The sequence below is a fragment of the Cariama cristata genome, unplaced genomic scaffold, assembly GCF_000690535.1.
Source record: "Cariama cristata isolate BGI_N322 unplaced genomic scaffold, ASM69053v1 scaffold15012, whole genome shotgun sequence".
Taxonomy (NCBI): domain Eukaryota; kingdom Metazoa; phylum Chordata; class Aves; order Cariamiformes; family Cariamidae; genus Cariama; species Cariama cristata.
The window spans coordinates 71,310-85,247 of record NW_009603380.1 but is presented as its reverse complement, the minus strand read 5'-3'; the positions used below and the strand labels follow the sequence as shown (position 1 = coordinate 85,247).

The window sequence follows — 13,938 nt, the reverse complement described above, 5'->3', positions numbered from 1 at the left end:
TTGTGTTTAGTATGAAAGTAAAATAAATAAATATTTTGAAATACAATTTCATTTTTTGCTTTGTTTCCTATTTACAGATACTATTTCACTCGCAGAAATAAGTTGTTGACTAGGATACTGCTTTAGTTGGCAGTACAAACTAATTGATGCTTCGCCTTTGATACGAATGCAGTAGAATTCTGCACTTCCGTTATGCTTTTTAGCTAGCTTTTCTAGCTCAAACTACACCTCTACAGAATACAAATGTATCATAATTATCAGGAATGACCCACATGTCACATACCTGATTAATGCAAAAGTCGTCAGCTTAGCTCCAGCTGAGGCCAATATGATACACAGAAATAAGAATAGTCTTAGGCAATAGGGTTGTCTGAATTGATTAACAGTGTCATTTGTAGGATACCTTTGATGCTGTTGAAGCCATAGCAGTGTGAGTTCTTCCACAACAGTGGTCAGTTCTTAAAAACAAAGCTGTCAAGATAAACTCAGATGATTGCAAAAGATGTGAGTGATTCAGCAAATGGTGTTTTTTAATTGGCATTATTATTGTTCTGGTAGCTTGATGTGTTATTGACACAGTAAATTAAGCAGTCTTTTTACAAACAAGATTAGAAACAGGAAGGAGTGGGGGATTTTGGAAGTGTTTGTTCATTCTGCACTGAAGTGAGAGGAAAGTCCAAGTTTTTGGACACCTGCTTGGGAGGCAGGAGACCCGGGTTAAAGCAGAGACTGTGCCTTAACCAGGTACCTAAGGAGAGAGCATTTTTCTCCAACACTATAAAATTCAACCGTGTGCTTTCAGCTTTAGCTTAATATGTCACATTATATTATTCTGCAGCTTGAAATACCTGCTCCATTCTACTTTGGCAGCCTTTACTTTTCCTTGTATGAAAACCACAGGTATTAAAGGTGCTATACAAGTTGGGCTTTTCTGACTTATTTCTTATTTTCCAAAACTTCATTCCTGGAACAGTATGTTTATAAAGATAAATTATTTTGTTGTGATTTCCACTGGCAGCTTCTTATTTATTCAGTTTCTGAACTGAATATAAAGCAAGTAACTCTGAATAGACTAATACAATGCAATGAGCAATAACTGCTAGAGAAGCACTTGGAACTATATCATTCTTCTAAAAACAGATTTGCTGCAAACAAAGATGTAGAGCTGGGGAAAGAATCAGAAAAAAGGCAAGGAGTCAGGTCACCTCCCTCCTGTGTTATTGGGTGTTTTTTTTGCTTGCTCCTTTGCATTTTCTACCTTCTCTTCCTCTTCTTTGTTGGAATTCAAGACAGTATTCTTAGACTTAAATGTTTGTAAACCTGCATTTTTCCAGTTATAACCTCCTCCTGTTTTGATGTAGTTAATTGTGATCTTATTCCAAAGCCACAGTAGAAAAAAAGACACAGACTAAACTGACACAGATTGAGAGTGCCTTTGGATTTGACACTTTTGCCCTACAACGATAAATAACGTGTAGCACTATATCTGCGTGTGCATGCTTGTATATGGGAGTATGCCTGATATAATGACTTGTAATTACTAAGAGAGGATTCATTTTTGGCTACTGACCTGCTTCTTCAGGATGGTTGAGCACTGGAGTGGGAATGTGAATTCTGTTTCCATAGTGAACTTCTTGGTAAAAGAGTCAAAAGAACTGTTGGAAATCTGAGCTCAGTATTTAACAAAGCCTTTTCTTGCCAACTTCCCATCAAGTGTGTAAAGTATATGACTGAAGGTTTGTTTGCTAAAGGAATAAAGCTGCAGTACAGCATGGTGTTATATCAACATGGCATTATTCAAAAGGATAAAGACATTGTTTTTGTGTTAGCTTTATCACAGACTTTAAGAAAAATTTAATGATGTTTCTTTGTGTTAGACATACCTAAATATGTTTTAAAAGAAACCCATACCAAAATGTTTTCTTTCCTTCTAGGAAAGGGAACGGTTATTGCGGTCTAAAAAACAGAAGAGGAAAAGTCTGAAGCCTCCAAAGGTGAGCAAACCTTTGGTTTCCCATGCATTTCTGTTGTTGTGAGCAACACTTGTTTCAAATTCTGCCTGAAATTAAAGCGCTACTTAAATTAATGGTAAAATTTCATGTAATTCTCCTGTCTTCTTTGGTGAGTGCTAATTAACTTTTTCTTAGGACAATTCAGGAGCTGCAAGTTTTGTACGGCACACAAGTGTTGTTGGTTTGGGGTTTGTCTTAATATAATTACACTTTTAGCCATTGTGGCCTAAATATTCAAGTGCCTTGAGGCCTAAATGATGTAATAACTTGGAACAACTAACATTTCAAAGGACAAATACTCAGTTCTTTTTAAAGAAAATACACACTTTAAACTACTCGTACCAAGTTACTACTTAATTGCAATTGAAAACTTTAACTCATGCTAGGGATGTTATTGAAATGACATTTCTGTATGTGATATATATATAGTAAAAAGATTCTAACTAATTTTCTTGAGTAGCTATTTTTCTCTAGAACGCAAAGTAAAAAAGAAAAATGTAGATTGTAGAAACAGAAAAGTTTTGCTTCAGAGTGTTTATTATAACACTTTAGTGTTTATTATAACACATACTTAAAGTAATTAATTTTGCTGAATAATGTTTTTTTTGAAGTTGAACATTAGCAGCCTGGACCGTGTGAGGGGAGGAGAATGGGATAAGAAGGGAAAAAATGGAAGTGAAGAGTGGAGAGCTAATTATCGTCTGTATGGTAGCTTAAGATATATTCTGTCATAAATGAGTGCTTGTTGTCAGCGTATTCTGTGTAGTATATTCCTGATGATCTCAGGTGGTGCTTTTTTATTGCTTTACATTCTGTAATACTTGTATTCTGAAAGATTTATCCTTTGGGGTTCTCTGTTTCAGCAGTAATTTCTTCAAATTATGCTTCTAATAATGATGTGTCTTTTACATGTGAAAAAACAAAAATTCAGAAGTAACAATAAATCTTGTTTTTTTGCTGTTATGTAATGGAAAGCTGATAGACACCAAATATATTTACAGTGATCCTGAACCATTCTTTCTTGGTGTAATATAGCTGGAAGTCTATGTGTTGAGAACAAGTTCGAAAACAGGACATTAAATATATATATAGATATGTAACTAAAACTGTAATTTTTATAGTCCTCTCTAATTAGTAGCCCTTATCCAATTTTAAATTACTTGTGTAAGATCTTTTGCTAAACTGTAAAGTTCCTAATGAAAAAAATCTAGTTAATGTAATTTTTAGGAGTTGATAACTAGTGCTGCTAATTTCTGTAGGCTGAAAACTTCTGTAACTATTCATTTAGCTCTTAAAAATGTTCTGTGTTAAGAGAACTTCAGCTCACCTGGACTCTGTATCTTTTCCTTTTACCTATTTTTCTCTTGAGCAAGCTGCTGCTTTTCTGGTATCTTCTTCTTCTTTTCCTTATTGACCAAAGCAAGAGTTGAACATGAGGGTTGGAGAAAATCTGTATGATACTAATAAAAAATTAGTGGCAGTGCTATTCTTCATGTGGTAAAAGTACTATTATTGGGGGTTTCTGCAGAGATTTCTGCAAGGATTGTGGGCATATGAGCAGCAGCATTAGTAGGGGTTTGCTTCTTATGATATGATGGGTACACCAGAAAGAACAAATTAATCAGTAGCAGACATAACTCGCACTAGTTACTCCATCCCCTCTCCATTAACTCTTCAGTACCAATATGAAACTGGCCATTTGAAATTTTATTTGATGTTATCTCCTCAAAGGAAAGGCAGGACTAAAAACAAAAACAAGTGAAAAAGAGAGGAAGTTGTGAGAGAATAGTGAATGGGATTATATATACCGTACTAGTTATACTATTTATACTATGCTAGTTATTATATAACTACGTAGATATAGTTTCTAAATGTGCTAATTCCTTAAGGAAGGAAAGAAGTAATCAATAATATATTTATTAGTGTCCTATTACCTGCCATCATATAAACCTGTAGGCTATTCACGTGTATATGCCATGTTGACTTGGAGTTTAAACACTGTTGATGTTAGCTTCTAAAAATCCAATCCTGGCATACAGGCTGATTTCCTTCCAGGTCACCTGTGTGATCCTGTGAGGATCAAAATCCTCAAAGGAAGAATGGACTGCTTACCCAGATGAGCTGTTGGGATTGTACCATCTTCATCCTCTCTGTTTTTACAGCCTATCTCAGGAATCCAGATGAAAACAGCTGAAAAAAACAGGCATTTGCAATGCTTGGTTAGATGTCATTAGTGGAGGTGAGAGATAGATATCTCACCCTGGACAGAATGGTAACATTAAGAGATGTTTGTTCTCATCTGGAACTAGATATCTAAACAGACCATATGAGTTTTGTCCTAAAATTGCCTGTTTCTCTCCATGGACTATAAAAGCAATCTAAGATGAGTTGCTTTGTATAGAGACACATACATTGCAAGTGTATTTCCATCTATGATCTGTGCAATATTTTTATATTATAGAGATGATAACCTATATATAATAGTAGACAAAATTATGAGTGCATCTGTCCTAACCAACCACTCAGAAGGAGAAATCACTGACATAAATAATTGGCTTTGCTTTTTTGAGTCTCGTTAAATGTAAAAATAACATTAGCACAGTGAATCATCAAAGTTTGGCTGTTGGAGTTGGATCTGTTTCCAGCTGTGTCCCACTTCCCTTGACAAACTGAAAAGGGAAATAACTGATGAGAATTAGGCTTCATGAGTGTAGTCAGATAAGCTCAGACTAAAAGGCATAGAAAGGTTCCTTTTTTGTTCTAGTAAAGAAGAACTTGGTGCACAGGGTGAAGACTCATCTACTCATCCACTGTTGCAGCTTCTCCTGAATGGGTACTTTTACACTCCAGATTCCTTAATTTTCAAGGTACCCTGGACAGTGTCTGTGTTTGGTTTCTAATATGAGTATTTTCCTGACAGTGATTCCTGTTAGCTGGAACAGAATCTGTGGCATGCCTTTCTCCATCTTTAAGATAGTTTGTATGAATGATCTGTCAGGCTAGTCTAGTAGCATTTATAGCCCAGTTGGGTCTAAAGAACATTAGTTCAGCTCAGAAGCTTTTGAAAATACCAAGGATTTAAATATTTTTTGCGTGTGTGTGTGTATGTTATTTCTGAAGCTCTGTAGGTGCACTAGGTTACTGTTGCTAGTGTAGCTTTCACTGAGCACTCTTTTAATTACCAAGGGGCACAAGAGTCCACAGAACAGCGCTGGCAACGGGCTCAGGTTCCCCAAGGAAAGGAGCAGCATAGTTGCATGGGGCTTTATAACCTCTGTCGTTGCAAGGTGTTTAGAGGAGTAATGTAGTGACTCTGTATATTCAGGTGCTGTAGGATAGTTTTCTCTGAAGTGAAGCAACCTAAGCTGATAAAGGTGGTTTGGTTTTGGTTTTCTTTTGTTTTCTAACATTAATGTGCCAACGGACTTGTTAGGAAAAAGAAGTACCAGAGGTGAAGCTTCTTTTGCTGTTTAAAGCATGCTTTTTTCCAGTTTTCCAGGTGTTTTTTTTCTATACCTTTTTTTCTTTTCCTTCCAGTTTTGGAATTGAAATAACCAAGAAACTCTGCAAACATTATTTTTGGGGTTTTGTTTATTTTTGACATGTAGAGTGGAATTACAGTGATTCCATGATTGATGAAGTCACTTGTTTGAAAATAAGGCATAATTGCCCAGTTTGTTTGGAAACTGCAGGACTCTATGGATTTGTTTCTTTATTTAAACTTTAAAAAATAAACTGTATTCACGATAGTGGAAAGCTTGCACACTGGGGTGATGGAGTTCATATTTCTTGTTTTATATTTTTCTTTTTTTATCTGCCTCTGTGTTTTGGTGTGCCTGTATTTTTCTGGCTGCCAAGAAATGACATATAAGCATGAAGGTAAGAAGTTACTGATTAGTTCATCTGATTGCATTACAAGCAAAGTAATCTTGGATCATTTTCATCATGTAAGATTAATTACTTGAAAAATGAGATATTTAAATGTAAAGTGAAACTACTTTAAAATAGAGAAATAAGATTATTTATATGAAAGTATATCTAATCCAAACCATTAAAAAAATGAGTATGTTGAAATTTGCATATAATATGGTCTATGTGTCACTATTGATTTATAACATTCTAAACTTTAATGTTTACTGAGCACCATACTTCAGTAGAAGCATTCATACTTGAATTATAAAGACCTAATGCATAATTTTACTTTAAAATTATGTGAAAACTTCAATAAAAATCCACATGAAAAATACTTGCTCTTAAATGCATGGCAGTAGTCAGTGAAATTAGAATTTAAATCAGAAATTGTCAGCAATTTATATGACTGTTTTCTCAGTTATGAAGTTATGATTTAGAAGTAACAAATGTACAAATCAATATAAAAGAATCTTTAAATTGTCAATGGAGAATGTTCCTAAGACTAAGAAAATCTGAATGAACCTTGAATGAAAATAGTGTATAGTTACAAAAATCCAGTGAGTATTATACATGTTTGTATACACTTTTCAAAAACCATTGTGATTCAACTTTTGAGCTATATGTGGAATCTCCCTGGGAGTTGGTGTATTTATTTATGTCTTATTATTTATTACAGTGTTTATCAACAAACTTTGTATGAACCAGATGTCTTTTTTCTTTTTTTTCTCTCTACAACTGTTCCCTTAACAATTAATTTGTTCTTATTTTACTGTGAATCACTTCTTGTAGCTAGTTGCTTCAGATATTAGATGATCAACAATAAAAAAGGCTATTTTGTAATTATGACATGAAGCAATTCATAGATGTGCAATTAATATACAATGGTTAAATACCATATCTCTATTTATATGGAAAGTATCTGTTCCACAAAATGATAAACGTACAGCTTCTCTAAAGAGGAAGGCGTCATTAAAAATAAATAAGTGGTTCACTCATAGCTCCAAGTATTATAGGCAGTCTGTACAGCATTTAACAGTTTTTGACTTTTGACTCTCCTTGAAGTGTTGGGTTTTTCTATTGTGAAGTATCTAATAATCAGGTGATTTGTTTATTGATATATGCTAATTATTTTTCCCTACTTTTCCAACTAGTGAAATGTTTAAATGCAGCTAATATCTTTTGTCAAAACAATGGCATTGCTTTAAGTATCTTTTCAAATGTATATACATTTATGTGAAATCGAACCCGCTGTTGTTTTACTATTATGTTTTCACCCTTTGAAACAGTGTGCATGGGCGTGTGTATGCAGAGTTAAGGGAACATACATACTTAGGCTGAGTTATCTACAGAAGCGGCTGTAGTTTGAGGTATAGCAAAAAGCCCCATAGGTATGATAAGCCTTATTGTCAGTTTTATCTAAGCTGCTGCTGACCTTCATGACACTGTATTCTCTGTGCCATATATATGATAATACAGCAGAGTTTTGCTCTCCATCTTTTCCAAGTGCCTTCTACCAACCTATTCAAAGTCAAGGCTTGATTCTTATTCACTTTGTCAGCCCTCAAGCCTGTACTTTATTGCAGATTTTGGTTGAGATTTGCTCAAGGGCATTTGTCATTTTTGAGGCCAGGCATCCTTGAAGCAGGAGGCACGAGCAGGTTCAACTGTTCTGCAGTCCTTGGAGTTGCTTATCCTGGCTAGGTTCCTCCAAAGCACAGGCGAAATGTTCTGAGCTCCATCCGCAGACAAGCTGGTGCGGACAGAAAAGCAGGATCTAAAAGTATTCGTATAAGAGTCTGCGTGTAGCTTTGTTTTGAGTTTACTCTCAGCATCTTTGAGTAACAAATATCCATGCTGCAAAATGAGGATGCGGTTTTCATGAAAGTCTCTTGGTTTTTGTTTACCTGCCATCATCTTCTTTACCTCCATATAATCTACCTTCATCTTTATTAAACTGTATCTGCTTGTCAGTTTGGAGACAGAAGGAAATTCTTCATGCTGAGTTGACCTGGCCATCCAGGTTGTAAATTTGTCTTCTTTACAGCTTGAAGGCAGCACTGTTTCCTTAGCTCTGTTTTCAACTGCTGGTATTTACTTGTAGTATCACTGTTAGATGATTATAGGCTGCAACCAGTATTCAGTGTGGAAGAAATGCTGGATGGGCCATCTCCCAAGGACTAATTACAGCTCAGTTTTCATGGTAAACCTTGGTACTTGTGAGAGAGGAATCTGAAATGTTTGTAATTTGAGTGTGAGGGAACACATCAGCTTTCTGGATAAGTCTTTATATTTCTAGAATAGAGCTTAAACGTGTTCCCCGTGTACTTTGTTTTGCTCAGTAGGACAGAATGGTGAACAAATTGGTGTATCATGTGAATGCTGGAGGAAAGAATTAAATTATCCCAGGAAAGTGTTTATCTGAAGTGCGTTAGACATAGCTCTGTCTAGTTAAAGGATCACAGTGCTTCCTAACTGAGTAATGGGTCTTTACAGGGTTTTAATACTATAAATACACTCCTTTTCTTTACTTGTAAATACAATAAATAGTAACTCTAGTGGTCTAGTAGCATGCAAAAGGAAGTTTGTTTCTGAAGATTGTTCAAAAGCTCTTTGCCTTGTGTACTGTATCATATTTATCTGTATGGAAATATGTAACTACAGTCTATTTGGAAAAGATGTGGCTTTTTTTTTTTTTTTTTTTGAGTGCATATCATCCTTTCATGTGGTCAGATGTGGTCTGAGTGAATTTTTTAAATTATTATTTGTGGTGCTTATCTTAAGTGTAGCAGTTAAGTGGTTCAGAAGAGGATCTTGAAACTGTCTTTGGTACTTTGAGTGGGATTAGCTGCGCTGTGAAACTACGATGGAGTTGTTTTGCTAATGAGTGATGAGACTGTAACCTGGTGCACCATGGTAAACAGGGATGCAGGCTGTAAATGGAGTGCATGGTGTCATGCATGCAGGCACCAAGTCACGCCTACAAGCTTGATTTTATGGTACCACTTAATTCATGATAGAATATTTTGGCTGTTGATAAGAGCTGTGCTGAACCAAAGGAATGTATTAAGCATTTTGGGCCTTTGTGAGAAAGTGAAGACAGTACTTTGCAGACATACTGGAAGAAGGTATAAAGTTAGATAAGTCTAGAAGACTGTGGTGAAAGGTAAATATTTGGAATTCATCATGTATAGGGCATTATAGATAAAACAAAAGCTTTCAGAATCGTGCATGAAATTGATAGCTCACAATTCTACTCACTTAGCCAGTTTGGCTTTGCTGAGATGTAAGATGTGTGATGTTCTGAGTTAATCACAACTGATAATTTTTTTTTTTTATCATTCAGGCCTTTCTAATGAAGAGGGCTATTATCTTCTCACATACTACCTGTGGTTTATAGTTTTGTTTAAAAAAAACCCCAAACTATAACATTAGGATCTATGATTCAGCGTCAAGCAGTGCCAAAAAATATAGAGATGGATAGACAGACTTTCCTTCATCTTCTTAGAGCAACCCCTCTCCTCTAGCTTCCCGGTCTAGGATGCTTCATAACCCGACTCCATTTTTCCAGCAACACCCTTTTTTTTTCCTTTCCTTTGTTTTCTTGCTCCTCTGAATTTGTGTTGGGTTATTAGAACCCTTGTATGGTGTAAAACATTAGGGTTTCTATAGATTAATAACATTTAAATGTTGTTATTGTTATTTTGGAAGGAAAAACACTTGAAACTTGTTTTTTTAGTTCAATGTTTAAACAATTTTTTCTTTTTTTTGAACAGCAGAATTTTCCATTGAAATTTGCTGCTTTTTGAGCATATGTTAGGAAACTGGGGGAAAGGGAGCTCTTAATGGTTAAAGAATTATGGCAGTTGTGATATTTTATATAAAACATAATATTTTTCACAATGAATATTGTACTATTTACTTCCATTGGCTATTCATTTCCTCTAGTTTTCTGTAAGCATGCATTTAATTGATTACATTGTGTAAAATTTTTAAAATATTCATTGAAATGCTGGTTTTCCCTAAGCATAGTTTTTTTGGTTAGTAAAAATATTGGAGCAAACTTTTGAAAAAATTGAGAATGATGATGTTAGAAAAACAAATGGAAGGTGGCAATTTACGCTTTTGAGTAGGATTTTGCAAAATATTATAAATTAATCTTTTTCTTCTTCTTTTTCTTTTTTAAAATTAATATGAATGACAAAATTTGTTCCACATTGTTCTTCAGAATGTTTTTCCCTTTGGGTTCCATATCTTGTACGTTATATCATATTGGGTTACTTTCTTCTTAATAGATACTGCATTCCTCTACTGTGAATCTTGTGAGATCTGTATGATTTTGGTAATTAGCTTTTATACTAAAGCATTACTCTATTGGAAATTACCCAGTGCTATGTACAGTTCAGTCCTTGGAGATTCTTATACAAATGATGTTGAAAAGGTAGCTAATTTAATTGAGGAATGAGTTTACAAAGGAGCCTTTTTTGCTTCCTAAATACTAAAATAATGGTCAGAGAATAACTTGGCTACTGTTTACCAGGTCGTTGGAGTTTTCCAACTATTTTGCTAGTAACTAAGAAAAACTAATTTTTCAGAGGCATGTTGTGGAGACATTTTTTGGATTTGATGAAGAATCTGTTGATTCAGAAACATCATCTGTAACTTCATATAACACAGATAAAACAGATAGGACACCAGCAACACCAGAGGAAGATTTGGAAGATGTAAGTAGTAGATGACTTGTTCTTAAGTTCTATAAAAATTGACATGGAGTATAAATGCAAAGATTTTTTTCAGCTATTCTGCCACAGGAATGTTGACAGATTTGGCAGAAAATTGCTTTATTTTCTTTCAAGTCCAGTAACACATCCACAGTCATTGCAATAGAATTAATAAGATAATATTCTGCCTGACAGATTTGGCAGATATTAGGCTGAGAAATAAAATTGTTTTTCTGAAACCCTTCCTTATTAGTCAAAAGAAAATGAATAGGCATGTTGCTTTACCAAAAGTCAATAGTCACTAGACAATAATTTGCCTTTCAACCTTATAATTTATTTGACTGTTTTGATACAACTAGGATTTTCCTTCTGTACTTACAATACTGAGAGAGGCTTTTGCAATTCATCAAGGCTTAAATGATCATAGGCAGTAAATACCCACTGACATGTTTTGTTTCAGCTCTGTGATAGATATACAGTGCACCTGGCCTACTTTAAAAGATTGCAGGGCTGATGACAAAGCATGAATTAGATGCCCTTTTTCATCTTTCTCTCCTGTTAGCTAACTTGTGCCTAATACTCCTCAGTCACAAGAAGCTTCATATTTTTCTAGGTTTACTATCTAATACTATTGTAATCTCTTTTCCTTAGAGCTCGAGTTCCTGGAGCAAAAATTAATTAAAGGGAAGGACATTTCTTGCCCTCAGCATTATAGGAAAGACCTTGAAAGCATTGATGCCAGTTGCTCAAAATTCAAACAAAATTAAGACATTAAAAATACTTCATGTTAAAAAAAAATTTTAAAAGCGTTTAATGGATTTTAAAATATTACTTCTGTGTCAGTGTGCTTGTGCTGGTAAAATGCTTTACCCTGGCATAGTAGAGACAAAGAGTAAGGGAGTGATGGACTGCATGACAAATAGAACGAACCCCTTCTGCAGCCCCCATGGCAGTGGAGTTGCTGAAGACAGTGGTGCACAGAACTTTTCCCTCTCATCTTTCCCCAGTCAGTTTCTTTCCATTTCTATACATTACTGCCTTACACAGCAACTTACACTGTCCTGAAATTGTGCAGTCAAAACAGTTACTGATCTCTTAATTCCTGTGTCATCCTCAAATCATCCTTCCTTCCATTTCTACTTGTTTTGGTTTTTTAAACCTTTATTAAACTTTGAGACCCAGTATGAGTTGTGTTACTTGTTGTGTTTGTGAGTCTATCTGTCTATATAAACAAGCCTATTATCATACATATTTATTTTTACATGCACAAAACCACTTTTTTTTCCCCTCTTCATTAAGAGCACACCTAAAGAAGAAGCTGAACTAAGATTCTGCCAGTTAACAAGAGAGTACCAAGCTTTGCAAAGGGCATATGCATTGCTTCAAGAACAAGTTGGTGGAACCCTGGATGCAGAGAGAGAAGCAAGGGTAATTTTTTTAACTGAAATTTCTTTTAATTCTGAAATTATTTAAAAAGCTGAAAAAACTTGTAGTAGTGGGAGACATCTTTGCAAGTCAGTGAAATGCATAGCACAATGTTTTTGAGGATTAGAGGATATTATCAGTAAAGTGACAATTTAGATTCCTCTGGTGCGATCAGAACAGAGATTTCATTATACTTTATTCTAGCATGCATAATACCTTAAAAATTTCGGTAGTAAGACAGTGTTATTGAGAATGCTTCCCAATTGAATCTGCAATTTGGATAGCAACATGATGGATTGAAAATGAATTGGAGAATAGGTTGTTTTAAGTACTTAAGTACTTTTATCATATGTGTATATTAAAAATCTGACCCAAATCTGACAAAAGAAGTTTTTCTTCAAGTGTTTTCTTGAATATATGAAATCATAATTTTATTTTTAAAATATCAGTTTAAGAGTATTCTTCCACTAAAAAGTACATAGCTAGCTGTTGTTCCTATTAGGTCAGTATGTGTGATTGTTTTCTCTCTCTGAAATAATTTTTTTTTTATTCTCACAGCAGTCTGTACTATAGGTATTTGAGGTGTGAGAGAGTATGTATTCTGTTGTGATTTACTTTTCTGCCACCACTGTGTTTAACCATTTGGTGCAGAGGTGAGGTCAGCAGAAGTCACGCTAACATCTTCCATTCTGTTTTTTTCAAACTGGGGAGGAGAGAAATCACTTCATAATGAATTGGTGAGCTCTGACTCAGTCCCTAGATGTATTCAGTGAACAGCAGTGGCATCAAAAAAGCTGTGTTAACTAGAGGCCAAATTTATTCTACTTTTTCCCAAGTCCTTGCAGATAGGGTCAAGTCTGGAAACGTAGCATATTTACAAGTCACCCCCTACTTGAATGACTATTGTGATCGATGACCAAAGAACATGTAACATCCAAATGGGCAAGCAATAGCCATAGGGATAGAAGTTTCAACATCATGTCCGTCATTCTGCATCAAGTACAGCTTGAACCTGTAAATTACTGACCACTGAGACAGTTGACTGATGTTATTGCGAGGCCACTCTCAATTATCTTTGAAGGGTCATGACAATTGCAGGATGTTCCTGAGAACTGCAAGAAAGCAAATGTCACTCTTGTCTTCAAGAAAGGCAAGAGAGAGGATCTGGGAAGCTGAAGGCTGGTGGTTCTCACCTTTGTCCCTAGAAAAAGGATGGAGCAAATAATCATGGAAACTGTTTCCAAATGTCTGAAAGACAAGAAGGTGACTGGGAGTGATCATTATGGATTTGTGAAAGGGAAATCACGCTTAACCAGCTTGATAGCCTTCTATGATGAGATGACTAACTTGGCAGATGAATTGAAAGCCGTGGATGTTGTTGTATCTTGACTTCAGTAAGTCTTCTGACACTTTCCCCCATAAGATTCTCATAGACCAACTGACGAAGTACAGACTGGAGAAGTGGACAGTGAGGTTGACTGAAAATCGGCTGAAATAGCTTAAAGGGTTGTGATCAGTGACAGAAAGTTCAGCTGGAGGTGCGTCGTCAGTGGTGCACTGCAGGGGTTCATACTGGCTCCAGTGCTATTTAACCTCTTTCTTAATGACCTGGATGATTGAACAGAGTGCACCTACAACAATTTTGCAGATGATAGGAAACTGAGAGTAGTGATTGATACAATGAGATAGTTGTGCTGCCACTCAGAGGGACCATTCAACTGTCTGAATAAATGCGTAAAGAGGAATCTCATCAAATTCAACAAAGGGAAGGAGAAGTCTTGCATGTAGGGAAGAATAACTCCATGCACTAGTACAGGCTTGGGGCTGGCTTGCTGGCAAGCAGTTTTGCACAAAAGGATGGCGGGGGGGGG

The 13,938-nt window shown here is 35.5% G+C and overlaps 1 protein-coding gene across 1 annotated transcript in view; it reads left to right on the top strand.

Moving 5' to 3' along the window:
• JAKMIP1 (janus kinase and microtubule interacting protein 1) overlaps positions 1-13,938 on the top strand; it is an 89,859-nt gene that overhangs the window by 33,504 nt on the left and 42,417 nt on the right. Inside the window, exons 7-9 of the mRNA XM_009695177.1 lie at positions 1,935-1,994; positions 10,517-10,645; positions 11,942-12,070. Coding sequence (XP_009693479.1) covers positions 1,935-1,994; positions 10,517-10,645; positions 11,942-12,070 — 318 coding nt within the window. The remainder of the gene's footprint in view (positions 1-1,934; positions 1,995-10,516; positions 10,646-11,941; positions 12,071-13,938) is intronic.